General features: G+C 37.1%; 4 protein-coding genes across 5 annotated transcripts; 2 read left to right on the forward strand and 2 right to left on the reverse strand.

The window, feature by feature from the left end:
• Window positions 1–16,534: 16,534 nt before the first annotated feature.
• Window positions 16,535–17,308, reverse strand: LOC140883443 (large ribosomal subunit protein uL11). The gene has a single exon (XM_073289903.1). The coding sequence runs from the start codon at window positions 17,220–17,222 to the stop codon at window positions 16,722–16,724; it is 501 nt and encodes a 166-aa protein (XP_073146004.1). The 5' UTR covers window positions 17,223–17,308; the 3' UTR covers window positions 16,535–16,721.
• A 1,875-nt stretch (window positions 17,309–19,183) lies between these two features.
• On the forward strand, window positions 19,184–19,654 carry LOC140878111 (protein S40-4-like). The gene has a single exon (XM_073281716.1). It carries the CDS (start codon window positions 19,184–19,186, stop codon window positions 19,652–19,654), a length of 471 nt encoding a protein of 156 aa, XP_073137817.1.
• A 1,684-nt stretch (window positions 19,655–21,338) lies between these two features.
• LOC140879854 (uncharacterized) lies at window positions 21,339–22,876 on the forward strand. The gene is made up of 4 exons (XM_073283791.1): window positions 21,339–21,576; window positions 21,955–22,066; window positions 22,319–22,390; window positions 22,474–22,876. The coding sequence occupies exons 1-4, from the start codon at window positions 21,449–21,451 to the stop codon at window positions 22,552–22,554; spliced, it is 393 nt and encodes a 130-aa protein (XP_073139892.1). The 5' UTR covers window positions 21,339–21,448; the 3' UTR covers window positions 22,555–22,876.
• Window positions 22,877–22,907: 31 nt separating this feature from the next.
• Window positions 22,908–25,640, reverse strand: LOC140879853 (polyubiquitin-like). 2 transcript variants are annotated; one of them, XM_073283790.1, is made up of 2 exons: window positions 25,572–25,640; window positions 22,908–24,692 (listed from the first exon to the last, which is right to left on the reverse strand). In XM_073283790.1, the coding sequence occupies exon 2, from the start codon at window positions 24,690–24,692 to the stop codon at window positions 23,091–23,093; it is 1,602 nt and encodes a 533-aa protein (XP_073139891.1). In that variant the 5' UTR covers window positions 25,572–25,640; the 3' UTR covers window positions 22,908–23,090. The 2 variants fall into 2 exon arrangements, with proteins under 2 accessions (XP_073139891.1, XP_073139890.1); XM_073283789.1 differs by having other exon boundaries at window positions 25,439–25,577.
• Between the last annotated feature and the right edge of the window lie 829 nt (window positions 25,641–26,469).

Consider the following 26,469-nt stretch of genomic DNA (forward strand, 5'->3'; position numbering starts at 1 on the left):
GATAGACCAATACATTATGAAAATCAGGTATAATAATATCGAATCAACAAATTAATATGAACAATAGTTAGGATATATTATAATTTCCAGGCCGAATGCCAAAGGGCTGTATAAAAATAATAATTCCTTAAGTAATGAAAACCTCACCTCAATACTTACTATCCGAATCAGTAGATAACTTCAAATTCCTATAATTTTAGGATATTTCATATGTTAGAAATACTACCAGATGCTAGGCTAGTTTATATTTAAAATTTGTTGCTCAAACAAGGAAGGAACATTTTGATAATTCATAAGAAAATTTATAATAATTTGAAAGTAGATCCAAAAATTCTGAAAATTTGACAGTATGTATAACTCAAAGAAATTTACAACTTTTGTGTTCAAAGCATGTCAAAATTCCAAGTTGATCTTTGACCAAATCAGCTTTTCCAAACTGATTCTCTAGGTATATTGACCTCCGGAAAAATGCTTCTTCCGGCAACTATTCCGGTCATAGGCCACCATTCTAGTATACTAGACAGTACAGGGAACAACTTTTACTTTAAGATCTAGGCTAGAAACATATTCTATCTTTGAGAAAATCGAGCCTCAATTTTGCGTCTAGCCACTTTCAAAACTCAAGTTTCAAAGATTTAAGGATTTCTAAGGAAAATCATAACAATTCATGTACTTGTCAAAAAATTATGAAACTTGAAATATAAGCCTAAAACAAGTGCAGAAAACTACAGCTGCCGGAAATTTTGTTTTCTGCCGGCGCGTGTAAATCACGCGCCACTTTCGGCGGCGCGTGCACAGCTTCCGACGGCCACGCGCGGCCCAAACTTTTACCGAAGATGTGTTGCATGATTTCCTACATTTTTTGTTTAATGAGTTTTCTCAAATTCCTAACCGAACAGTACCAGAAATGGAATAACCTACTGTGACTTTTACTCTACTAGACTGAAGAACAAAATACTGTTCCGACGTTATTCCCGGAAAAACGACGGTACTGATGCAAACTAGGGTACATCTGGAGAAACTTTCATGTTTAGACTAGGTTCAAATACTGAGAGTAAAGGTATGAAAAATGAGGGTGAAAACAGTACCTGCAAATGATTTCTGAGCACTGTTTTTCCTTTCCGGACAGCGGTAGTTTAAGAATTTTAACGGAGAATTGGTTGATATTTTTATGACACCTCCTTCACTACTATTTTACTGGACATCCTAAGTATCTTGTATAATTTTTTGAGAATTTTGGAACGTGTTCTTGGGTATAAGTGAGTAAATCCCCTCTTTTTTCAACCTTTAAGCACAATATTCTCACACCTCTTCAACTTGACACTAGACCACTAATCATCACGAAAATCTGAAGAAAGCTCATCAAATGAGGTATGTGAAGGGTCTCTATATATAGGAAAGAACCAAACATGATATCCTATTCATGGAACACACTTTCCGATCACCGGTTGGGCAAAGGGGAGGTGGAGTGGTGGCCAAGAAACCTATTAACAAGTAATATATATATATATATATAAGCATAAAGATATTATAATAATATATTTATAATGAAATTTATTTACATATATATATATATATCAAATTAATTATCCTAAAAAAAAAAGAGGCATTATAACCTTCCCTCCTTTAGAGAATCTGGTCCCCAGATTCGATCACGATTGCAAGAACAACTCGGGGTAAATTTTTTTGATCTCTTCCTCTTTTTCCCAAGTAGCCTCTTCAAAATTATGGTTCCTCCAAAGTACTTTGACCAACTGGATTTGTTTGTTACGAAGTTCTTTTATTTTCTGATCAAGTATTCGAACAGGTTTTTCTTCGTAATACAAATCTTGTTCCAGTTCTACAAGCGTAGCATCCAACAAGGGTGTAGAATCAGTGTAGAATTTTCTTAACTGAGATACATGGAACACATTATGTAACTTGGAGAGTGATTCAGGAAGTTGTAGTCGGTAGGCTACATATCCTATCCTTTCCAGGATTTCAAAGGGGCCTATGAATCTGGGTTGTAGTTTTCCTTTTTTTACAACTCTTCGAATTCCTTTTCTAGGAGATATCTTGAGGAGAACTTGGTCTCCAACTGCAAATTCCAAATCTTTTCTCCTTTTATCAGCATAGCTCTTTTGCCGGCTCTGTGCTGTTAGCATCTTTTGCTTGATGACTTGTACAATATCAATTGCTTCTTGAATAATATCCGGCCTTAAGATACGAGTTTTCTCATCTTGGGTGTGACGCCATTCTTCAAGGTCCCAATTTAAAGGTGAGCGACATTTTCGTCCATATAATGCCTCGTAAGGAGCCATTTGAATCGTGGCCTGGTAGCTGTTATTGTAAGCGAATTCTATGAGTGGTAAACTTCTTCCCCAATTGTTACCAAAATCTAGAACACAGGTTCGGAGCATATCTTCCAAGGTTTGAATGGTGCGTTCGGATTGTCCGTCTGTCTGAGGATGAGAAGCTGTACTGAAATTTAATTTTGTCCCAAGACATTCTTGAAGCTTTTTCCACAGTCTAGATGTAAATTTTGGGTCTCTGTCAGACACAATTGTTGAGGGTATCCCATGCAATCGAATGATTTCTTTCTGGTACAGTTCTGCGAGTTTCTCTACTCCATACTTACTACTAACAGGAATGAAGTGTGCTGATTTAGTCAAACGATCTACGATCACCCAGATACTATCAAGTCCCCCTTTTAAAAAGGGTAATCCTATCACAAAATCCATAGTTATCTTATCCCATTTCCACTCGGGAATAGGTAGAGGTTGCAAAAGACCTTATGGTCTTTGATGTTCTGCTTTTACCATTTGACAAGTAGCACATTGACTTACAAAATTCGCAACATCTTGTTTCATGCCTCTCCACCAAAAGTACTGCTTCAAGTCCTTGTACATTTTGGCCCCACCGGGATGATTAGAAAATCGAGATCTATGAGCTTCTTCCAGAATTTCCTTCTTCATTGAGCAAGGTACGCAGATTCGGTTACGAAGTAATAACATACCCTGTGAATTGGTGTTGAAATCAGAATCTTGACCTTTTTCCTTGAGTATTTTTAAATTAGGATCTAAGTCTTGATCTCTCTTGATCCTTATATGGAGTTCTGGTTCAAGTCTCAGACCTGCCAGATGACCATGAGAACAAATATGTATTCCCTTTCGTGGATTGTATGGAGTTTTAGCTTCCCTTCCTTCTAAGTGGGCCAAACTGGTCTTTCTGCTTAATGTATCTGCTACAACATTAGCCTTACCGGGCTGGTATAAAATTGAGCAATCATAATCTTCTAAAAACTTCATCCATCGACGTTGCCTCATATTCAAGTCTTTTTGAGTAAATAAATATTTCAGGATTTTATGGTCGGTAAAAATGTCAAATGTTGCTCCGTATAGATAATGCCGCCACTTAGCTAGTGCAAAAATTATCGCTCCCAACTCCAAGTCATGAGTGGGATAGTTAAGTTCATGTCCCTTCAATTTTCTTGAGGCATATGCAATGACCTTCCCATTTTGCATTAATACACAACCTAAGCCTTCTTTGGAAGCATCAGTGTAGACTATAAATCCTTTAGTTCCTTCTGGTAGTGCTAATACTAGAGCAGAGGTTAACAAATTTTTCAGTGCTTGGAAGCTTGCTTCGCATTCTTGGTTCCATTGGAATGGGTAATCTTTGCGGGTGAGTTGAGTTAAAGGAACTGCAATTTTTGCAAAGTCTTGTATGAATCTACGATAGTACCCTGCTAGGCCCAGAAAGCTCCGGACTTCGGTCACGTTGCTTGGCTGTTTCCACTGCATTACTGATTCTATTTTGGTAGGATCTACCTCCAGCACATTCTTAGAGATTATGTGACCCAAAAATGTCACTTTCTCTAGCCAAAACTCACACTTGCTGAATTTGGCATATAGTTTATTTTCCTTCAGTGTTTGGAGAACCATTCTTAAATGACATTCATGATCTTCCTTGCTTTTGGAGTAAACAAGGATATCGTCAATGAAAATTACCACAAACTTGTCTAAATAAGGTCGGAAAACTCGATGCATCAAATCCATAAATGCAGCGGGTGCATTTGTCAATCCAAATGGCATTACTATAAATTCATAGTGACCATACCGAGTATTGAAAGCAGTTTTGGGTACATCTTCTTCTCGAATCCGTAGCTGGTAGTATCCTTGCTTCAGGTCCATTTTTGAATAAATTTGGGATCCTTGTAATACATCAAATAGTTCATCAATTCGGGGTAGCGGATACTTATTCTTTATGGTGACATGGTTTAGTTCTCGATAATCAATGCACATCCTGAGAGTGCCATCTTTCTTTTTTACAAACAATACTGGGGCTCCCCAAGGCGAAGAGCTCGGTCGGATATAACCTTTCTCAAAAAGTTCTTGTAATTGAATTTTTAATTCCTTTAGCTCTGCAGGTGCCATTCGATATGGAGCCTTAGACCTGGGCCTTGCTTCGGGGGTTATATCAATGGTAAACTCGATTTCTCTATGAGGGGGTAGAGAGTTAATCTCTTCTGGAAAGACTTCAGAAAAGTCTTGCACAATGGGAATTTCAGATACCCTTAGTTGATCTTTTGGCTTGTTGAAAAGGTATGCCAGAAATCCTTGTCCTCCTTTTTTAATAATAGAATGTGCTTCTAAAGCAGATATAAAGGCGTTGCTAAAAGACTTGTTATTATGATTCCCAGACATGGCTTCTCCTGAATCTGTAAGTTTGATCTCCTTTGTATAACAGTTCAACTAAGCTTGGTGTCTAAACAGCCAGTCCATCCCTAAAATGATATCATATCCTTGTATAGGGAGCTCAACTAAATCAGCATAAAATATTTTTTTATTAATTTCCAGGGGGCAATCCTTGTAAAGGACATCACTGGAAATCTTGTTTCCCATTGGTGAACTTACTTCCAAGAAGTATGGTAGTTTACTAGATATGAGATTTAGATTGCACAAAAAAGTACTGGAAACAAAAGAGTGAGTTGCTCCTGGATCAAATAGGGCTTTCCCAACCTTTGATAATAGGAAAAACTTACCTTCTACCACAGCAGTGGGGTCAACTTCTTCATCTTTTCCCATGAGTGCATATGCTCTTGCTGGGATCTTAGTTTTTGGAGCTGAAGAAGTTTGTTGGGATCTTTTCGGGCATTCTTGAATGCGGTGTTGCTCACTTCCACAGACCAAACATTTCCCATTTTTCCTCCAGCACTTATCTTCATTGTGATTAGGTAGCCCACAGTATCCACATTTTTGGTTGTTGTGATCTTCCTGAAAATTTTGTCTTCTAGGTCCCCCATTCTTGTCAGGTTGAAATTCCCTTTCAAATTTTCTTTTCTTCTGATTGTTTTCTGTGAAATTGGAAGTTTTGGTTTTCTTTTCCGTTTCTTCTCTTTTGAGGAGCGTTTTCATTTCGGCTTCCACTCGTAGGGCTTGATTGACCGTGATATTATAGTTAGTAGCCTCCGTTGACAGAGTTGACCAGCGAATTTCTAGGTTTAGTCCTTGAACGAATTTCCTTGTCTTCCTTAGTTCATCTTCCATGAAGTGTGGGGCATAGTGGATCAATCGATGGAACTCAGCTTCGTATTGGGCTACTGTCATTGACCCTTGAACTAGATCCATAAATTCCCTCTCTCGGGTGTTTTGAACTACTTGAGGGATATATTTATCCTTAAATTCTTGTGTGAAGTTATCCCAAGTTCTTGGCGTCTTATTTCTACTCCATTGGTGATCTATGACTCTCCACCAGTCATAAGCAGCATCCTCGAATTGATAAGTTGCTAGATTTATCTTCTGTTCATCTGAGTAATTGTGAACAGAGAATATTTTCCGAATTTTTGTCATCCATGACTCTGCTTGCGTAGCATCCGGAGTTCCCAGGAATTTTGGGGGGTTGTAACGAAGAAAACGTTCAAAGGTCCGGTCATCCACATCAGGGTTCCTAGGTGATTGCTGGCAATAGTGAAAGAATTTTTTCATCATTTCGATCATAAGGAGTGGGTTAGGCTCTTCTGGTGGCTGATTTGTAGCATCTCTAGTATTTTGTGGTTGATTGTCTTGGTCATCTGGTTTTCCTTGATTCCCTTGGTTTTCTTCTTGTAAACTTTCACTTGAGGATGCCATGTTACTACCTTCAGATATAGAGACTTGTGATATGCATAGAAGGTTATAATTTAAAAGTTAGAACAAGTAAACATAAAATAGTCATTCATTGAAGAGAAAATTGATGACTAATAACAACTATTTAGTCACACCATATTGCAAAAGTTAGGATACAGACAAATTTTCCTAATAATATATAATGATACTATTATTCCCTTCCGTAACAACAAAATGGCAAGGGATCACAGTAAAGCAACTAATATAATACTAGTGATGATGATAGTTGGGTACTAATCCCCAGTAACACCAGATTCAGCATCTGAAACATCCTCGTCGTCTGAAATAATTATGATCACCTCATCATCCCAGGCTCCAATAGGTGGTAGTGGGTCCTCTCCTTGAAAAGGTTCAAGCTGTATGATCAGTGGAGGATCATCGGGAAACTCCTCGGGGTCAGACTCATACTCTGGGTCAATCAGCCAAACATCATCATCTAGAACTGGAGGCAAGGGTGGTAGCTCAGGTCCTATGATAGGTGGCTCAGCTGGGGGTACGACTGGAGTGTCAGTAGGTGGAACCTCTGATGATACTACAGGAGGAACAACTAAATGAGTCACTGCTGGAGGAGCTGATGAATCAATAGGAAAACTACTAGGCCCAGCGATGTCAGAAGGACTAGAGATACCCACTACGCCGGGCTCCAACCCATAAATAGCATACTCAACCATGCCACGACCCTCGATAACAATGTGATTAATCTGGTCGTTGGTGTAGAACTCCTCCCTCATGAATCTCCTCAGCTCTCGGTCATAGTAACCATGAATCTCACAAAGGTGCACAATCATCCTATCTCTCTCATAAATGGCTCGGACTACGCTACCATCATATGCTGGAATCTGACTCTTCAAGACATACTCCATGTGAGTCTGAAAGAACTCGGGTGCTCCAAAAGTATCAATGTGCCATTGATATATGGCTAGTTGATTAAGTAGGTTTTGGTTTTCCTGGGTCAATCGGGCAATCTCCTGTTCAGACAGGACCCTATCAGTCTCCCTAGCTGCCAACACCCTATCCCGATCCTCTGAAACCTCTAAGGTGACATGCTCAGGAAAACGGGATACATACTGAGGTCCAAGACTAAAAGTACGGATGGGGGAGTCTCTGCGGATAAAAATAGTATCTAGATGGCCTCCATGGTTACTGGAAAAATCAGACATCCTGTAATAAAAGAGTTATAGAAACAATTATCATTAATTAGAAAATAATCAAACCTAAACCTGCAACCGTTTGCTTTGATACCACTACTGTGACACCTGACTTGTAGTCTAACCTTTGTTAGGTATCACATTCCTTAACAACACTCTATGTGGGAATTTAATATCCCTAATTAAAGTGTCTTAGGCAGTAATAGATCATTTAAACGATTAGTGTGTGCGGAAGCGAAAGTAAAGATTTAATAATAAAATATCAATAAGGATCTTTTATAACAACAGGACTGAATTCTTAAACAAGTAGAAGTACATGGATAAGACATTTATTTATTTTACTAAGCATATGGTCTCTGATGAGCATAAAAGAGACTACATAAAACATAATTGAGAACATTATTTGTGGCAAAGATGGTTCATTCACTGACATTTTTCTTCATTATCCATATCTGGAAACCCTGGCTCTGGAAATTACAATAGAGAAAAAAATAAAGGAGGTTAAGTCTTTAAGGACTTAGTGAGAATAAAAGATTATTCATTGGATAAAATTTCCTGGTAATAGTAGTAAACATCAGGATAATAAGCTTAAGTAGGTAGGTATGAATTCAATAGTTTAGTAGCAATCATTCCAGTTGTGATAAAGAGGGTGAGCCAAAGTGAACACGAATACCCGGTTTTAACCCGCTGTTCATTGGACTCAATATCCAGACCGAAGTCCGTTGTCCAGGGCTCTCACTTCGAATAACATTCATTCATTCATTCATTCAATCAATCAATCGATCAATCAATCATTTGATCTTTCGATCATTCCACCATCCGTTTTGATGATAGACCAATACATTATGAAAATCAGGTATAATAATATCGAATCAACAAATTAATATGAACAATAGTTAGGATATATTATAATTTCCAGGCCGAATGCCAAAGGGCTGTATAAAAATAATAATTCCTTAAGTAATGAAAACCTCACCTCAATACCTACTATCCAAATCAGTAGATAACTTCAAATTCCTATAATTTTAGGATATTTCATATGTTAGAAATACTACCAGATGCTAGGCTAGTTTATATTTAAAATTTGTTGCTCAAACAAGGAAGGAACATTTTGATAATTCATAAGAAAATTTATAATAATTTGAAAGTAGATCCAAAAATTCTGAAAATTTGACAGTATGTATAACTCAAAGAAATCTACAACTTTTGTGTTCAAAGCATGTCAAAATTCCAAGTCGATCTTTGACCAAATCAGCTTTTCCAAACTGATTCTCTAGGTATATTGACCTCCAGAAAAATGCTTCTTCCGGAAACTATTCCGGTCATAGGCCACCATTCTAGTATACTAGACAGTACAGGGAACAACTTTTACTTTAAGATCTAGGCTAGAAACAGATTCTATCTTTGAGAAAATCGAGCCTCAATCTTGCGTCTAGCCACTTTCAAAACTCAAGTTTCAAAGATTTAAGGATTTCTAAGGAAAATCATAACAATTCATGTACTTGTCAAAAAATTATGAAACTTGAAATAAAAGCCTAAAACAAGTGCAGAAAACTACGACTGCCGGAAATTTTGTTTCTGCCGGCGCGTGTAAATCACGCGCCACTTCCGGCGGCGCGTGCATAGCTTCCGGCGGCCACGCGCGGCCCAAACTTTTACCGAAGATGTGTTGCATGATTTCCTACATTTTTTGTTTAATGAGTTTTCTCAAATTCCTAACCGAACAGTACCAGAAATGGAATAACCTACTGTGACTTTTACTCTACTAGATTGAAGAACAAAATACTGTTCCGACGTTATTCCCGGAAAAACGACGGTACTGATGCAAACTAGGGTACATCTGGAGCAACTTTCATGTTTAGACTAGGTTCAAATACTGAGAGTAAAGGTATGAAAAACGAGGGTGAAAACAGTACCTGCAAATGGTTTCTGAGCACTATTTTTCCTTTCCGGACAGCGGTAGTTTAAGAATTTTAACTTAGAATCGGTTGATCTTTTTATGACACCTCCTTCACTACTATTTTACTGGACATCCTAAGTATCTTGTATAATTTTTTGAGAATTTTGGAACGTGTTCTTGGGTATAAGTGAGTAAATCCCCTCTTTTTTCAACCTTTAAGCACAATATTCTCACACCTCTTCAACTTGACACTAGACCACTAATCATCACAAAAATCTGAAGGAAAGCTCATCAAATGAGGTATGTGAAGGGTCTCTATATATAGGAAAGAACCAAACATGATATCCTATCCATGGAACACACTTTCCGATCACCGGTTGGGCAAAGGGGAGGTGGAGTGGTGGCCAAGAAACCTATTAACTATATATATATATATATATATATATATATATATATATATATATAAGCATAAAGATATTATAATAATATATTTATAAAGAAATTTATTTACATATATATATATATATATATATATATATATATATATATATCAAATTAATTATCCTAAAAAAAAAGGGCCATTACACTATTGCTGACTGACTGTCACAATGAATCGTAATGGAAGACACCGGTTTATTCCAACATGGAATATCTTCGAGAAAGTTTCGAAGCCACTCGGCTTCTTCTCCAGCTTTATCTAGAGCAATAAACTCGGACTCCATAGTCGACCGAGCTATACAAGTTTGTTTAGAGGATCTCCATGACACCGCTCCTCCACCGATAGTGAACACATATCCACTCGTAGACTTGGAGTCTTTTGTGTCAGAAATCCAATTTGCATCACAATATCCTTCTAGGACCGCAGGATATTTTGTATACACGAGTCCATAACTCAAAGTGTATTTCAAATATCCAAGCACTCTCATTAGTGCTTTTCAATGATCCTTACTTGGATTACTTGTGAATCGACTTAGCTTATTTACGGTATATGCAAGATCAGGACGGGTATAGTTAGTTAAATACATTAAACTTTCTATCACCCTTGCATATTCCACATGTGAAACAGGTTCTCCTCTATTTTTGGCTAAATGTGTACCCAATTCCATAGGTGTTCTAGCCGTAGGATGATTTGTGGCATTAAATCGTTCAAGAACATTTTCTACATAATGAGTTTGGGATAACATAATTCCAGCAGGAAGTCTAGAAACTTTAATCCCTAGAATTATATCACACAATCCCAAATCCTTCATATCAAAATGTTGTCTCAACATTTTCTTGGTTTTCACAATCAATTCATGGTTGCTACCCATGATTAACATGTCATCTACATAAAGACAAACAATTACATATGCATTTGTAGTACCTTTAATGTAGACACATTTATCACATTCATTTATTGTGAAACCATTTGACAACATTGCAGTGTCAAACTTTTGATGCCACTGTTTAGGTGCTTGTTTAAGTCCATACAATGACTTGACAAGTTTACAGACCTTTTGTTCTTTCTCGGGTACAAAAAACCCTTCTGGTTGTTTTATATATATTTCTTCATCCAATTCTCCGTTCAAAAACGCAGTTTTAACATCCATTTGATGAATCTCAAGATCATGCAATGCTGCAATAGCTATGAGAACACGAATGAATGTTATTCTAGAAACCGGAGAGTAGGTATCGAAGAAATCATATCCCTCTTTTTGTCTAAAATCTTGAACCACGAGTCGAGCTTTATATTTATCTATAGATCCATCTTCTTTGTATTTCCTTTTAAGAATCCACTTGGATCCTAAAGGTTTAGATCCCGGAGGGAGATCAACCAATTCCCATGTATGATTATGCATTATGAAATCTATTTTATTTTGTATGGCTTCCTTCCAAAAAGGAGCCTTAGGATTTGATAAAGCCTCTTGAAGAGTTCTTGGTTCATTATCTAACATGTATGTTAGAAAATCAGGACCAAACGATTTTTCAACTTTTGCACGCTTGCTGCGTCGTGGTTCCACGTTGTTTTGTGGAGTTTCAATTGTGTTTTCATGAGTTCGCTTGTTCGAACTTATTTCTTTCTTGTCTTTACATGGAAAAATATTTTCAAAGAATACAACATTCTTTGACTCCATAATTGTGCCTTCATGTATATCAGGATTCGTTGACTTATGCACTAAGAATCGGTATGCACTACTATTGTATGCATAACCAATAAATATGCAGTCAACCGTTTTAGACCCAATTTTTATTTGTTTTGGCTTAGGTACTTCTACTTTCGCCAAACACCCCCACACTTTGAGGTATTGGTAAGAAGGTTTACGACCTTTCCGCTGTTCATATGGTGTTTCGTCTTTTCCTTTGATTGGAATCCGGTTTAGAATGTGTGTTGCTGAGAGAATCGCTTCACCCCACATATTTTGAGGTAAGCCAGAATTTATTAGCAACGCGTTCATCATTTCCTTTAATGTTCGATTTTTGCGTTCTGCAACGCCATTGGATTGAGGTGAGTAAGGGGCCGTCATTTGATGAATGATGCCCGAAGTTGAGCAAAATTCTTCAAAAGGAGCCACATACTCTCCGCCTCGATCACTTCGAATCATTTTAATTTTCGAACTTCGTTGATTTTCAATCTCAGTTTTATATTTCTTGAAAGCGTCGATCGCTTCATCTTTGCTTTTCAATAAATATACATAACAAAATCTGGTGCAATCATCAATGAATATTATAAAGTACTTATTTTCACCTCGTGTTTGTACCATTTTTAAATCACATACATCAGTATGTATTAATTCAAGTGGCGTAGTACTTCTCGTGACATTATGAAATGGAGCTTTAACCATTTTCGCTTCAACACATATCTCACACTTGTTTTGTGGATTTCTTTTAAACATAGGTATTACATTTAAATTTGCAAGTCTTTGCAACGTGTTGAAGTTAACATGTCCTAATTGTTCATGCCATATATCATAATTTTCAGTCAAGTAAGCAGAACCAATAACTTTATTCTTTGCCTCAAGGCGGGAAACATTCATTACATTTAACTTAAAGAGACCACTATCTTGGTACCCTTTCCCAACAAATACACCAGATTTAGTTAACACAAATTTATCAGATTCAAATACCATTCTAAATCCAGCCTTGCTTAAGAGTGAACCAGAAACTAAGTTCTTCCGAATGTCTGGCACATGCAGCATATTGTTTAGCGTCACCTCTTTACCAGAGGTCATCTTCAACACCACATTTCCCACTCTCACAACTTCAGACGTTGCGGAGTTTCCCATGAACAACTTTCGATCCCCAACGGTGGCATAGGTGAAATACATGTCTTTCTCGGCATACACGTGACTCGTAGAGCCGGTATCGATCCACCATCATCTTGGATCATCCACCATGTTGGTCTCACATATAACAACACTAAGATCAATATTAGAAAGTGCTAAAGGTACATACCTTTCTTGAACCATGTTCACTTGCCTTGGTTTCTGATTTTTGTTATTTTTCTTTGGAAGTCGGCAGGCCCTTGCCATATGATTCGGTTTGCCATAGTTGTAGCAACTTCTTTGGAATTTCTTCGCTTTCCCCTTTGGCTTTTCATCATGGGGGCGCTTCCTCTTTTGACTCGTACTAGACTCCGCCAGATTTGCTTTGGCCTCGGTTTCCATCAGCTTTTTATGTGACTTGGCCTCGGTATTTCTGTTGTCCTCCTCGATGCGAAGCCTCACAATAAGATCTTCAAGTTTCAACTCCTTACGTTTGTGCTTAAGGTAGTTTTTGAAGTCTTTCCACAGTGGAGGCAATTTCTCAATGATAGACGCGACTTGGAATGGTTCATTGATTTCCATTCCTTCGGCCAATAAGTCATGCAAGATGATTTGTATCTCTTGCACTTGACTCATTACAGTTTTTGAGTCTACCATCTTGAAGTCCATAAATTTGCCAACTACAAACTTCTTTATGCCGGCATCTTCAGTTTTGTACTTCTTTTCCAAAGAATCCCATAATTCATTGGCCGTCTTCACAGAGGAGTAGACACTATAGAGAGTGTCGTCGAGGCCATTCAGAATATAATTCCTGCAGAGAAAATCGCTGTGGTTCCATGCATCTATTGCTGTCCTTCTTTGTGTGTCAGAATCGCCTTCAACGACGACGGGGGGATCCTCCTTGAGAAATCTAGACAGATTAAGGGTGGTCAGATAGAACAGCATCTTCTGCTGCCAACGTTTGAAGTCGGCACCAGAAAACTTTGGCGGCTTTTCTCCATGAGCGGGGGCGGAAGCGAGCGGAGTGAATGAAACGGTAGACATCTTCAGAATCCGGGAAATACAAAGAATTTCGTCTTGCGATTGTTAGTAGGTTGTATTCTGAATTCTGAAAACTTCAATGTCGAAATCAATCAACAGCAACGAAAATGATCAACACAGTCGAGGCGAGAGAAACTCTCTATCCGCAAGACGAAATTGCCCGTTCCAAGTGCTAAACGTTAGCGGCAATCGTCTCTAAGATACAACGACTTTCGATCGTGATATAGCAGCACAACAAATATCACGAACTTCAACAAACGAAAATATGCTTTAACTTTTCTTTGAGAAAGTGAGGAAGAGATTTTGAGAAATCAGAAATCTGAAATGTATGTTATCAGATGTTTCTACTGTTTTTTGTGTTATTTCTACCGCGCGAGCGCCTAATTTTAAGCCAACACACTGCCTCGCCATTTTGCATCGACTAGCGTCTTGCCCCTTTACAAAACATCCGGTGCCCTAAGGGCCCAATCCCATAGTCCAATGTTGGACTAATTAAGGTGAACAACAAATTTGAGTTGTTTCAATGTGGGACTACCATTTCCCCATTTTCCTCCAATTTATTTCACCAAAATTTTGAATTTTGTAATACTTTGGACAAGGCTTTAACAAACAATTTGGGTTAATCAATTCAAACCCTTTCAAGCCCATTTCAATTGTAATTCATTCAATAATACAATTTCCAACATTATTATTATTATTATCTATGATATCTATACTATATTATTAAACTTGAGACATTTTAGTATCATGGTTCGTCATTGTAATGTCAAAATTATCATAATTTAATGTAACAACCATATTAAGTATGAAAGAGACTTTGGTACATTGTTATGACCAATAATTGATCATTTGATAGTTATTTAATTACGAAATGTTACGTTATTCTTTTATTTTTTTTGTCATTCGATAGATATTTATATACGAAAACTTTATTTTTGTATTTTTTTTAATCCACCATCTATTTATTTATTTGTTTTTTATAAAAAAATAGATTATACAAGCAGTAACAAGTGCATTTGAGTACTTGTGTCTAGTACAAATCTCGCTGATCTTGCTCGTATGTGGAGCACACAAGTGGAAGTTATCGTGTGATTTGTCTATAAAAAATTAAAAACTCTATTAACCATCGAGGCTACTATTATTATTTATTAATAAACGCAGTGACAATTGAGGAATAATGAAATCAATAGAAAAGGAATAGATGAGAAGTCACTTCAATTACGATGGTTGAAATTATTACTGGTTAAAAGTCAAAAAAACCAACACAATTTCCCCATTAACATACTCTGATTTTTGTTCGGTGGAAAAAAGAAAACATTTAATACACTATAGAGGGTTTAAGCGGCCGGATCCTGCTGTTGAATGACAGAACAATTTTCATCATCAGAATTCTCAGAATCTTCTTCTGTAATGGTCTCCAGGGTGGGGGAATTGGAGGGCTTTAGAGGAACGATGTAAAGGGCTGGTGCCACCTCAATCATCCAACAACTCAATGATCCAAACCCGACCTGAGGCGACCCGAACGTCATGGTCATCGTGGACTGTTGAGAACAAGAAAGAATGCTAGATAAATAACTAAGGGGGGATTGATCGAGTGCAGAAGAGAGAGCGGGAGCTGGAGTTGAGAAAGTTGGGTGAATTCAACTTGTTTTTATAGGAGGAGAATGCAGAGGGAAAGAACACGGAAAGTGGTGAGCTAAACGGGGAAAATGTGAAACACAACACTGAAATTGTTGCTTGTTTTTTGGGAGATGGTTGCAGTTTGGACCCACCACCAGCCATCCGCGCAATTTCTATATTTGCATTTCTGGCTCATGTTATTTGTTGCTTTGTGTAGCAATATGCATTAATTATAACTAATTAATAAGGGATGAGGCCAAAAAGGCAAAAGCTTTTGTGTGGAGTCCACATTTATAAATGGTTTCCTTGCATTTTTCAAAAGTGCTCGACTCCACAGTCCAAACTCGCCTACAACGTTTTTTTTATTAAAAAAAACACTAAATTCTAGTTGATTTCACAATATACTGCCGTGCATTTTATAGAAGGCTTTTACAACATTTTGTACGTGGTCTGAAAACATCTATCAAACAAACCCCAGAAATACACTTGAACATGTTCACTGCAAATGCAGACCTCCCTCATAGAAAGATTGAAGCCGTGGCCGATAATGATACGATCAATCCGGTTGTTTTGCAAGTTACCAAATTCATTAACAAGATATATATCCCTTCCAACTAATTTCACAAAACGTAATCCAGTTAATAGATGTCTACTCTCGATATAAATATACAAGGTCATTGACTCAAAGTAATATAAATTGCCCTCAGATCAATGGAGAACCAATGAAAATTTATCCATGTGTCGAAATTCTGCACATGAGAAATGTTCCCTGTATCTCTTCACACAGCCAGCATCGGCTACATCACATGATCTCAAAAGTATGTAATTACCAAATCAGAACATCCCATGATCAAACCAAAAAATGTTTTCCAAACCGTAGTTAACATAGGACTGGAATGAACTATACAACCAAGATCCAGCAAGAGAGACAACCATCGGCACAAGGAAAGTACTTGCTCATTCTGGTAACGAAATATTGCAAAAACCCAAACCATGAAAATGGTGTATTCGTGTATAGTATAGCATAGTGAAGATACATGATCGACGTTGTTGGTACAAAAACAGCAACTTGCATCTGAATATAAGAAAACGAATACTATTCATTTGACAATCATTCGAATTCAGACACCAATTCGTAAGAAACTTGGAACCCACAAACAACACCAAGGTGCAAGAAAAAATGACTAAAATACACGTATGTAACAGAAATTGATTTTAAAAACAAGAAAAATACTATAATGATTATGATTTCAGATCCATAATGAAAGCAAAAAAGAAATAAGCAATCCGACACAGTCAACCACTCCATTCATTCCCGTAGCTGCAAAGAACAATTGCTGTAATATTTCGCAATTCATCGCAGCTAATCGATCTACACATACAAACCATTCAAAAGCTTAAACCTTGGCAACAAATAATCAAAGCTTGAACAAAAGATAGTGAGAAACATTAATCCATTATCAAATAAACGCAAGTTCCATTTAATCTAAGCAGCTTTAGAAGTGCTAACAATCATTTAACACATATTAAATTGAAAAGGAAAAAGGAAAAAAGAAATGATACAAGATCAAAAGTAACGAACCCCACATAGGTTCAGCTTCGGATGACAAAATCTCCCCGCACCTCAATCCAGTGGAATCTCGACATCCCCATCGGAAATCTCCTGCTGAAGATCCTTGGGATCCTTTCCATCCACCGTACATCCAACGGAGACACACGTCCCCAGAATCTCCTTCACTGTGCCACTCAAATCCTTAGCCATGGAGCGTGACCTCATTACTTTGGCAATCTCGATGACGTCATCGAGCGAGATGTTGCCGTTATGCTTGATGTTCTTCGTCTTCTTGCGATCGCGCTCCGGTTCCTTGAGCGCCTTGATGACGAGTGCGGCGGCGGAGGGGACGACAGTAACCTTGGCCTGTCGATTCTGGACGGTGAGCTTAACGGTGACGCGGAGGCCCTTCCAGTCTTTGGCAGTTTCCTTGGCGATATCCTCACCGATCTTCTTGGGAGAGAGACCGAGGGGACCGATCTTAGGGGCGAGTGAACTGGCCGCCCCGACCTCGCCTCCGGTAACCCGGACAAACACGTCCACTACCTGGCTGGGATCGAACTTCGGCGGCATTTTGGTGGATCCCCGGAAATCAGAGTTGGAGGACGGGGAAATGAAAATGGTGGCTTATACTTCCCCTAGGGTTTTGTGGAGAAGACTGAAAATGAGCTGATTTATTGATTGGGCCTGCTGTCTTGTATTGTTGGTGGAGTGGGTTGAGCTTGAGGTTGGGCTTATTCTTGGGCTTGGACTTTTATCCGGAAGAATGCTTAGTTAATTGTTTTATTCAACTATATTAATGGAAAAATATTATTTTTGAAAAGCGTTTTTTAACTTTTTTTATAGTACAAGTACAAGTAATACATTATAACAATGTAATAAAACTGTCCGTATAATCGACGGTATTTGAGCATTGACCCGAGATTTGTTTATGTCGGGCAAAAAAACTAATTAAATCTACCTAAATAAATTAGAAAAATACTCGCAATCAACGAGAATCGAAACTGAGACCAATTGGTTTCAGGGCCTCACCCTTAGCCATTGGGTTAAGGGTTCATTGGCTATTTTTGAAAAGCGTTTGTGACTGAACCCTCACAAATATTTTCCAACTTAGGGGTTAGCGTCGAATTGAGTGCCTTGGGTTTGGCAATATCGTTGTCAAGTTTCTGATTATTATTATTGCATGCTTAAGTTTTTGGTTAATAGATGATCTAGGTCGAGTCAATACAATTACCCACAAAGTAAATTTTTTTTTAAAAAAATCAAAATTAAACTACATGATCTTCAATTCATTTAGTTAATTAATTATCATATGAGATATTTAAAAATTATGACCTATATGTTGGTGTCCGAACCTGATCCTGGTAGCCAACACATCATCCGCGACCTACTCATAAAATAATATTATCGACAGAGATGGAGCCAGTGGGAGGTTCAGTGGTTGCACTTGGCATCCCCCGGCTTTGTCTAAGTTATAGTATTATATCCTTCAAATTTATAATATTAATTCATTTTCTAAATGATTTATCGACGTCCGCTTGTCCATTATAAAATCATCTTCGTTCTCCTTAATTGAATTTTGTGGCACTTCCCTTATTATAGGGTTTGGAACCCACCTACCCGAACACGACGTTTTCAAAAATCGCTTGATCCAGTAGGGTTGGGTCAGCACCCAAACCCCCAAACCGAACTCTCACCCTTGCCAATAGTATTCAATTACCATTTCATTTTTCACATACTTTTTTTAACGCGTAATATGCATTTAAGTCTCGTTGCATTTTATGTATTTGATTTTTACATCTTTTATAATCTTCACGCGAAAATAATATCGAATGCATAAAGTATAGTTTACGCGCAATGTTAACAATATACGCGAAATAATATAATCTATAAAATTCTATATTCTTTAAGTTGACAAAATCCAAAATATTAATTTTTTTGAATATATCCAAACATTAATTATACTATCATTTATTTGTGCTAAAATATATGGGGTCACTAATATAAATAAATTTTTTGGCAATAAACAAACAACTCATTAAAAAAATTTGCTAGGGTGACCTAATAGGTTGATTAATTGATACCAATAACAATAATGTAAAAATAAGTTTTTTCGAGACGACCAAATAAGATTGCCTCATGATTTATATACGCAAAACAGATTTATTTCATTCATATTACAATGAAAGTAATTTCTTTTAGTACGAGATCGTTTCACATATCGCGATGCTTACATACAAAAAAAATCTTTTTAAAAACTATTTGAAATTCTTTTTGAAAAGCAATAATTTAATATAAAAATTTATTAGTAATTTTTATTAATGACGTCGAACAAAAAATACAATTTACAAAATTGGCTCAAAAATTCAAAATCCGTCTCATAAAATATCGTGTAAAGTCAATCATTATCGCCGGAATGCAGAAAAATTGGATAGAATGACAAATAAGCCCCTGCTCCGCTCAAACTATATAAACCGCATCTATCGTGCATCACACACATTTAAAACTTCTCCATTCAATCATTTTCCTCCCCGATGGCAGCTGAGAGGAGCCACCGCTATCTCGGCGACGCCGATCAGCTCGACCCCGAACCCGGCGGAGATCAATTCGAATTCGACGAAGCTGATATCTGGAACGTCGGAGAAATCATCCTCCCCGAAGGTAGCAAAATCGCAGTTTCCAGCTCGCGTACGCTTAAAATGCCGGCGAGGAGGCGCGTCGATGTGGATCAGTCGCCCGTCGGATCGAAATCTCTTCCAGTAAATATCCCGAACTGGTCCAAAATCTTCCGCAGCGAGCGCATAACCCCCGCCAGTGATCGGGGAGACGATCGCGAAGGCGAAGGGGAGGGCGGAAACGATCACAGAATTCCCCCGCACGAGTATTTGGTGAGGACCAGAGCCGCTTCCATGTCTGTGCACGAAGGGGTGGGCAGGACGTTGAAAGGGAGGGATTTGAGTAACTTGAGAAATGCGGTTCTGAAGAAAACCGGTATTGAAGACTAAAGGTGAGTGAGTGGTACGTGCTGATCAAATTATTAAAAAAAAATTTCCTCCCAATTTCACTGAAGAATCTTGGGCTAATAACCTTCATTTTCAAGATTTTATACTCTTATATATATAAATTTTATTGTACAATTTTCATCAACTTGTTTTGTTTAATTCGATGCCGATTCAAGGACCATTGTAAAATGAGATTGATTACGTCTCTTGTTCGGTTGTAGCATATAGAAGTCAACTTCAGATTGGTATATTAATTGGTTTTGAAAAAAGGAAATAGAAAATCGTTAAATAATGCTAAAATTCATTATCTCATTGCACTCTTGGATTTCTCATTTGTCCATATTTAGAATTTTTTTTTTTTTTTTGTGTCTTTCTGCTAGTGATGGCGACGACCTCCGGTCACTATCATAGCAATGTATTCGAAGACGGATATGTAATAATATTCATGTGGACTCTCCACATGTAATGATAAAATTTTCATAGTAGATGAACTTTTATACTACTCAAGAAAAAATCTCATCACCGGACGATGATGTGTTTATTTCTCATTTGTTTCGACTTTATCTTTTTGGAAAAACGTATTTATATTTTTTACTATGAAAAGAAATGAGGAAATAAATTGTGGTTTCCATTCTTTCGGGAATAAAAAGTCGAATGGATGAGAAAAACAAAATTGGATCTGATTAGTGAGAATTGGTGAAGTTGATTTAATAGCTAGGAAACGAAAATGAAAGAATAAAATAAAATATATTAACACTTGTTTTTATTGCTCAACAAGATCTATCCTTGTCGTAAACTCCATCAAGCAGCAAATTTGTCAATGGAGTGTGAGTCGAACCAAAATGATTAAGTAGCCATTAATGATATTAATTATTCTCATCGAACCCATTAATGATATTAATTATTCCTATGTATTTTTGGTTCATTCAATGTTATAGTGTCGAATGAATATTCAATTTGCTTATCGGGACTCAAATATGTTTTTACAAATGAAAATATATATATTATTTTATATAATATATAATAATATATAAATATTTACAGTAACTATCTTCATCATTTTCGTATTTCAATTGATAAAAAGTTGTTTTAAGAACGTATTTTAATAAATTTATTTTCGACTATAAGTAATAACTATCATTTTCCCATATTTATTTTTATAATTCGAAAAATAATTACAATATATTTATAGATATATTATGTATGCATGCTAATTTTCGTACGCATTGATTACTAATAATTATAGATAATTAGATATAGCATGAGAGTAAAATATACGATGATGATAAGTACTTATGCTATTGATGTCAGAATAGCTTTTATTTATTTATTTACTTGTTTGAAAACAAAAACAAAATTTTATTTCACCAAAAATTCGCAATTCTCAACATAAAAATTATTGAGTAGGTCTTTTATGAGATGTTATCATGAATTTATATATGTGAGATTGGTATCTTTATTTTTTATTAAAAAATAATGGATTTTTCATAAAAAATAATAATTTAATGGACTAAATTGAAACGGAGATCCATCCCTCAAAAGTAATATATAATACAGTAAACCAAAGTTTTTTTTATAAAAAAAAAATTTATTAAGTGAAATCCACAAGTATGTACGACATATTATAAAATTCGATTTTTGTCTTATTTTCAAATAAATAAATAAATAATAACGAACGACGCATAGCTCCATCCCAAATTCCCAAGCGTGCCGTGCCACTGCACCTGAATCGGAATTTGGTTTGGGCCATTGTTGTGGAAAAATTAATAGTAAAAAATAATAATAATAATTGGGGAAATGGGGAGAGCGCAGAGGAGACAAATTTTGAAAATTTTAGGGTTCGTAATGCTTTTGGGAATTGCCGTTTACTTTATGCTTTGGACGGTCGATTATCGTAACTCCTCTTCTGATACTGAATTACTTAGGTATACGACTAATATTTCGAGTTATTTACCACTTTTGTTTCTTGTTATTTTGCACTTTGGATTGTCAATTTAATCGGCTGATTGATTACTTTATATAATTGATGCAAAGATTTCATGCGGATAATTGCTAAACTTGTTTAGACAAAATGGGACACTTGATTGATGCAAAGATTTCATCTTCCAGTTATTATTATTATTTTCTTTTTTTCCAATGGGTCAGCAGGAAGACGTTCTTTTTTTCTTTGAGGCATTTTATATACAAATTGTGAAAGAATCATGGTGGTATGGTATTGTATACTATTTTGTGATATTGATTGGTGAGACGAGTTATAGTATCATGAGTGTTTCCTCATAAGGGTGCGCATTTAATTTTGTTAGGAGACAATTTGATCTTGCTAACAGAGAAGCCATGGATGAATCTGCAGACTGGAGACGGAGATATGATGCTGAGGTAGAGAAGGCTGGCAGGTGCTTCAAGAAGCTGAGTGAAGTAAGTGCCTTGTTATCATTTCTGTCTTAGAGTAATTGTTCGTTTCGAAGTTGGAGTTGCTCTAGCTATGAGTGTTGCTTGTATTTTAGTTGAGGGGAAGGCTTGAACTATTCGAGTGAATGGTTATATTTATGGAAAAATTGTTACCGTCGATAGCACGCCTGCCACTCCGGTGCCATTTTTAGGATGGCATTATTTGATAGACCTTTGAGTTATATTCACAACACATATTCTGTTTTTGTGTTTGTAAAGCTCCAAGGTTCTGTTGGAGAATCGGGTGAAGTATCAAGAACTCTGAAGAAGAAAATGGAGTTCCTGCAAAAGGTGTGTTACATAATCATCATAGCATCGTCGTGACATTTGCTTTTTAGCTGATGATTTCTCGTTCGATTGCCTTGTGTTATTAGGAAAACATGGATTTACTTGAACGGGTCGAGTTAATGAAACAAGAGCTTGAAGCTGAGAAGTTGAGATGTAGCGTGCAATAGATGATGATGTTGGTTGTTGCATGGTGGACATATTGGTAGCTGATTCCGGATGAACTATTGGATCACAACAGACATGGCAACATGTGTCATGAAACCTCGGAAATGCACTATGTTTGTTGGTGAATTCCTAGGAGAGGCCCCTCCAACTAAAACTTTCGTTCTTTATTTGAATGGATTCAGAATTGGATTACTTGTCTCTGACTTGTGAATTGTATACTTGCCAATCAGAATTATGGGTTAAAGATTTTCCAGCATATATGTGTAATTTTACTGGAAACATCTCTCCATAGTCTTTTGATATTTTACCTACCTATTAACGTTGGATCCCAGTTTTGAAATACTACACAAGCTCATAAACAAATTCAAATATATATGCATTGAGAGGCTGAAAAAAAAAACTAACATATGATCCACATGCAATTTAAGAGACGTAGAAATTCATGTTCCAAAGTCTAACACCACAAACGCGAAACACTAAGGCACATACGACTGTCCAATTTATTTTCCTCATCGTAGTCTTAGACAAATGGTTCCACCTATATGCCTCCCCTCAAGCGCAAAACAAGATGCAGCGTGGACTCCTTTTGGATGTTATAGTCTGCAAGTGTCCTGCCATCCTCAAGCTGTTTACCAGCGAAGATCAATCGCTGCTGGTCTGGAGGGATGCCTTCTTTGTCCTGAATCTTTGCTTTTACGTTGTCAATGGTATCTGAACTCTCGACCTCTAAAGTGATGGTTTTCCCTGTTAAGGTCTTAACAAAGATCTGCATTCCTCCCCTGAGTCTCAGCACCAGATGAAGAGTCGACTCCTTTTGAATGTTATAGTCAGCAAGTGTTCTGCCATCTTCCAGCTGCTTCCCAGCAAAGATCAATCGCTGCTGATCAGGAGGAATTCCTTCTTTGTCCTGAATTTTGGCTTTAACATTGTCAATCGTGTCAGAACTCTCGACCTCCAAGGTGATGGTCTTCCCAGTCAAGGTCTTCACAAAGATTTGCATGCCGCCCCTCAAACGAAGCACAAGGTGTAGAGTTGATTCCTTTTGTATGTTGTAATCTGCCAGGGTCCTGCCATCCTCGAGTTGTTTCCCAGCAAAGATCAATCTCTGCTGGTCTGGAGGAATACCTTCCTTGTCTTGGATTTTTGCCTTGACATTGTCGATTGTGTCGGAGCTTTCCACCTCAAGAGTGATTGTCTTCCCAGTGAGGGTCTTAACAAAGATCTGCATTCCACCACGGAGACGGAGGACAAGATGGAGAGTGGACTCCTTTTGGATGTTGTAATCTGCAAGTGTTCGGCCATCCTCGAGCTGCTTCCCAGCAAATATCAACCTTTGCTGATCAGGAGGGATTCCTTCTTTATCCTGGATCTTTGCCTTGACATTGTCAATTGTGTCCGAGCTTTCCACCTCCAGAGTGATAGTCTTCCCGGTGAGGGTTTTAACAAAGATCTGCATTCCACCACGGAGACGGAGGACGAGATGGAGAGTTGACTCCTTTTGGATGTTGTAATCTGCAAGTGTTCGGCCATCCTCAAGCTGCTTCCCAGCAAATATCAACCTTTGCTGATCAGGAGGGATTCCTTCTTTATCCTGGATCTTTGCCTTGACATTGTCAATTGTGTCCGAGCTTTCCACCTCCAGGGTGATGGTCTTCCCGGTGAGGGTCTTAACAAAGATCTGCATTCCACCACGGAGACGGAGGACGAGATGGAGAGTTGACTCCTTTTGGATGTTGTAATCTGCAAGTGTTCGGCCATCCTCAAGCTGCTTCCCAGCAAATATCAACCTTTGCTGATCAGGAGGAATTCCTTCTTTATCCTGGATTTTTGCCTTGACATTGTCAATTGTATCTGAGCTTTCAACCTCCAGGGTGATGGTCTTCCCAGTAAGAGTTTTCACAAAAATCTGCATCCCACCACGTAGGCGGAGGACAAGATGGAGGGTGGATTCTTTTTGAATGTTGTAATCTGCCAGGGTTCGCCCATCTTCAAGCTGCTTTCCGGCAAAGATTAGCCTCTGTTGATCAGGAGGGATTCCCTCCTTATCCTGAATCTTTGCCTTTACATTATCAATGGTGTCAGAACTCTCGACCTCGAGAGTGATTGTCTTGCCGGTGAGAGTCTTAACAAAGATTTGCATCTGCAATGGCACATGAAATTGAAGAATGTTTCAGAGAGTATTCATGAGTTTTACTCATAGAGACAGTCCAAAAGTATCATCTATGGATCTACCATACAAACCCAAACTTCAAATCTGAGTAAACAAAGCATGCACCAGAACAACAAATTAGCTAAGGGATTATACACCTTGGATTAGTCGTTTATATTTCTTGGAAAAAACGTAAAGATAAGATTATTGTTTTATTGATCTATGTATACAGACATATAATCTAATGTTCCATGTCGTTAAAACTCCTACAAAAAAATCCGCTTTCATTCAACCATTGGCATATAAGGAACCATGATCCGGAGCAAACAATTTCAAGAAACCCACTAAAATCAGCCTTTATTATTTTAATTAAAGTTGATTTAACTATCAGGAAATATGATCTTTAATAATCAACATCGAAAATGAATTAATCGATACCGATTTCACACGCAAATCAGGAACAAAAACTATAAACAAAAGTAACCTTACAGATAAAGAGATCTCCAAAATCAAATTCGGTAAACAAAATAAACAAAAAAATTGATCAAACAAAACTAAGATGGATCCCAATCTAAAAAAAGAAACAACAAATATAAAATCGAGACCCTTACCGTCAACAAAAAATTTCAACATTAAAACAGATTCATAACAAAACCAAACCCATTCAAACAACAACGAATCTGAATACAAATTACACGGCAACGTAAAACTAGAGCGGTAAATTTTGTAAAAAATACCTTAAACAATTGCTGAAAACGGAGCGATAAGCGAGAAACAAATTCGAAAACTCTGAATCCTTGGGGAGAAAGCAAATACAGAGAAGTAGCGGAGAAATTATGGATTTATAGGATGCGTAGATTGGCAGCTTACCTAATTTAGCGATATAAAGGGAGACCTTATTAAACGCGGATCGCTTTGCAATTGTTTCGTGGGGCACACGCTGAATAAGTAAATATGATTATATGCCCACATATTTTTGGCACTCATTAATTATTTAATTATTATTATTATTTATTATAGTTGGAGGTATCAAAATGGGCTATTCAATCGGGTTGATCCGTCCCGTCATACAAAATAAGTGGGTTGAGTTGACAATTTCTCAACTTGCTTAAAAGATGGGTCGGTCCGCCCCAACCCGCCTAATGGTTGGTTGGGGTGAGTTGCGGATTGTCCGCCAAAATCTGTCAAATTACACTTAGGCCCGTTGGGTTGGCCCGTCCTGCCACCTAAAATTAGGGGTGGAATAGGGTTGGAACCTGTCCCGTAAATCCCCTACCTAACTCTCGTCCCGAAAAGAATTGAGAAACTTTGTTTTTCTCCCGATCCGTACCCAAAACATTCGGGATCCCGTCGGCCGTCGGGTAAGGAGAGAAAATCCCGAATTTTTTTTTCATATTCAAAATTTCGTTCAAACAAATAAAAAAATGTGATTATGTTATTAAATATACTAGATAGAAACTTATATTCATAAATAAAAATAAATATTAACTTAAAACATATAATATTAAAATATTCTGGATAATGTTTTAAGGTTTTGTTAAGAAAAAAATGTATCGGATAATTATTAATAAAATGTTTGGATACAATTACTAAATAAATTTAGTTAAATAAATTGTCAAATTAATCTCTTGAGTCTTGTTCGACATATTTGTTCTAATAGATAATTGTAAATATGAATTAATTAAATTATTAATTTTTTTAAAAAAATACACAAAAATAAAATATCATTTCGTGATTTTATAATTTGATCGTTTCAACATTAAAAATT

The sequence above is a fragment of the Henckelia pumila genome, chromosome 2 (assembly GCF_033568475.1).
Source record: "Henckelia pumila isolate YLH828 chromosome 2, ASM3356847v2, whole genome shotgun sequence".
In the NCBI taxonomy this organism is placed as follows: Eukaryota; Viridiplantae; Streptophyta; class Magnoliopsida; order Lamiales; family Gesneriaceae; genus Henckelia; species Henckelia pumila.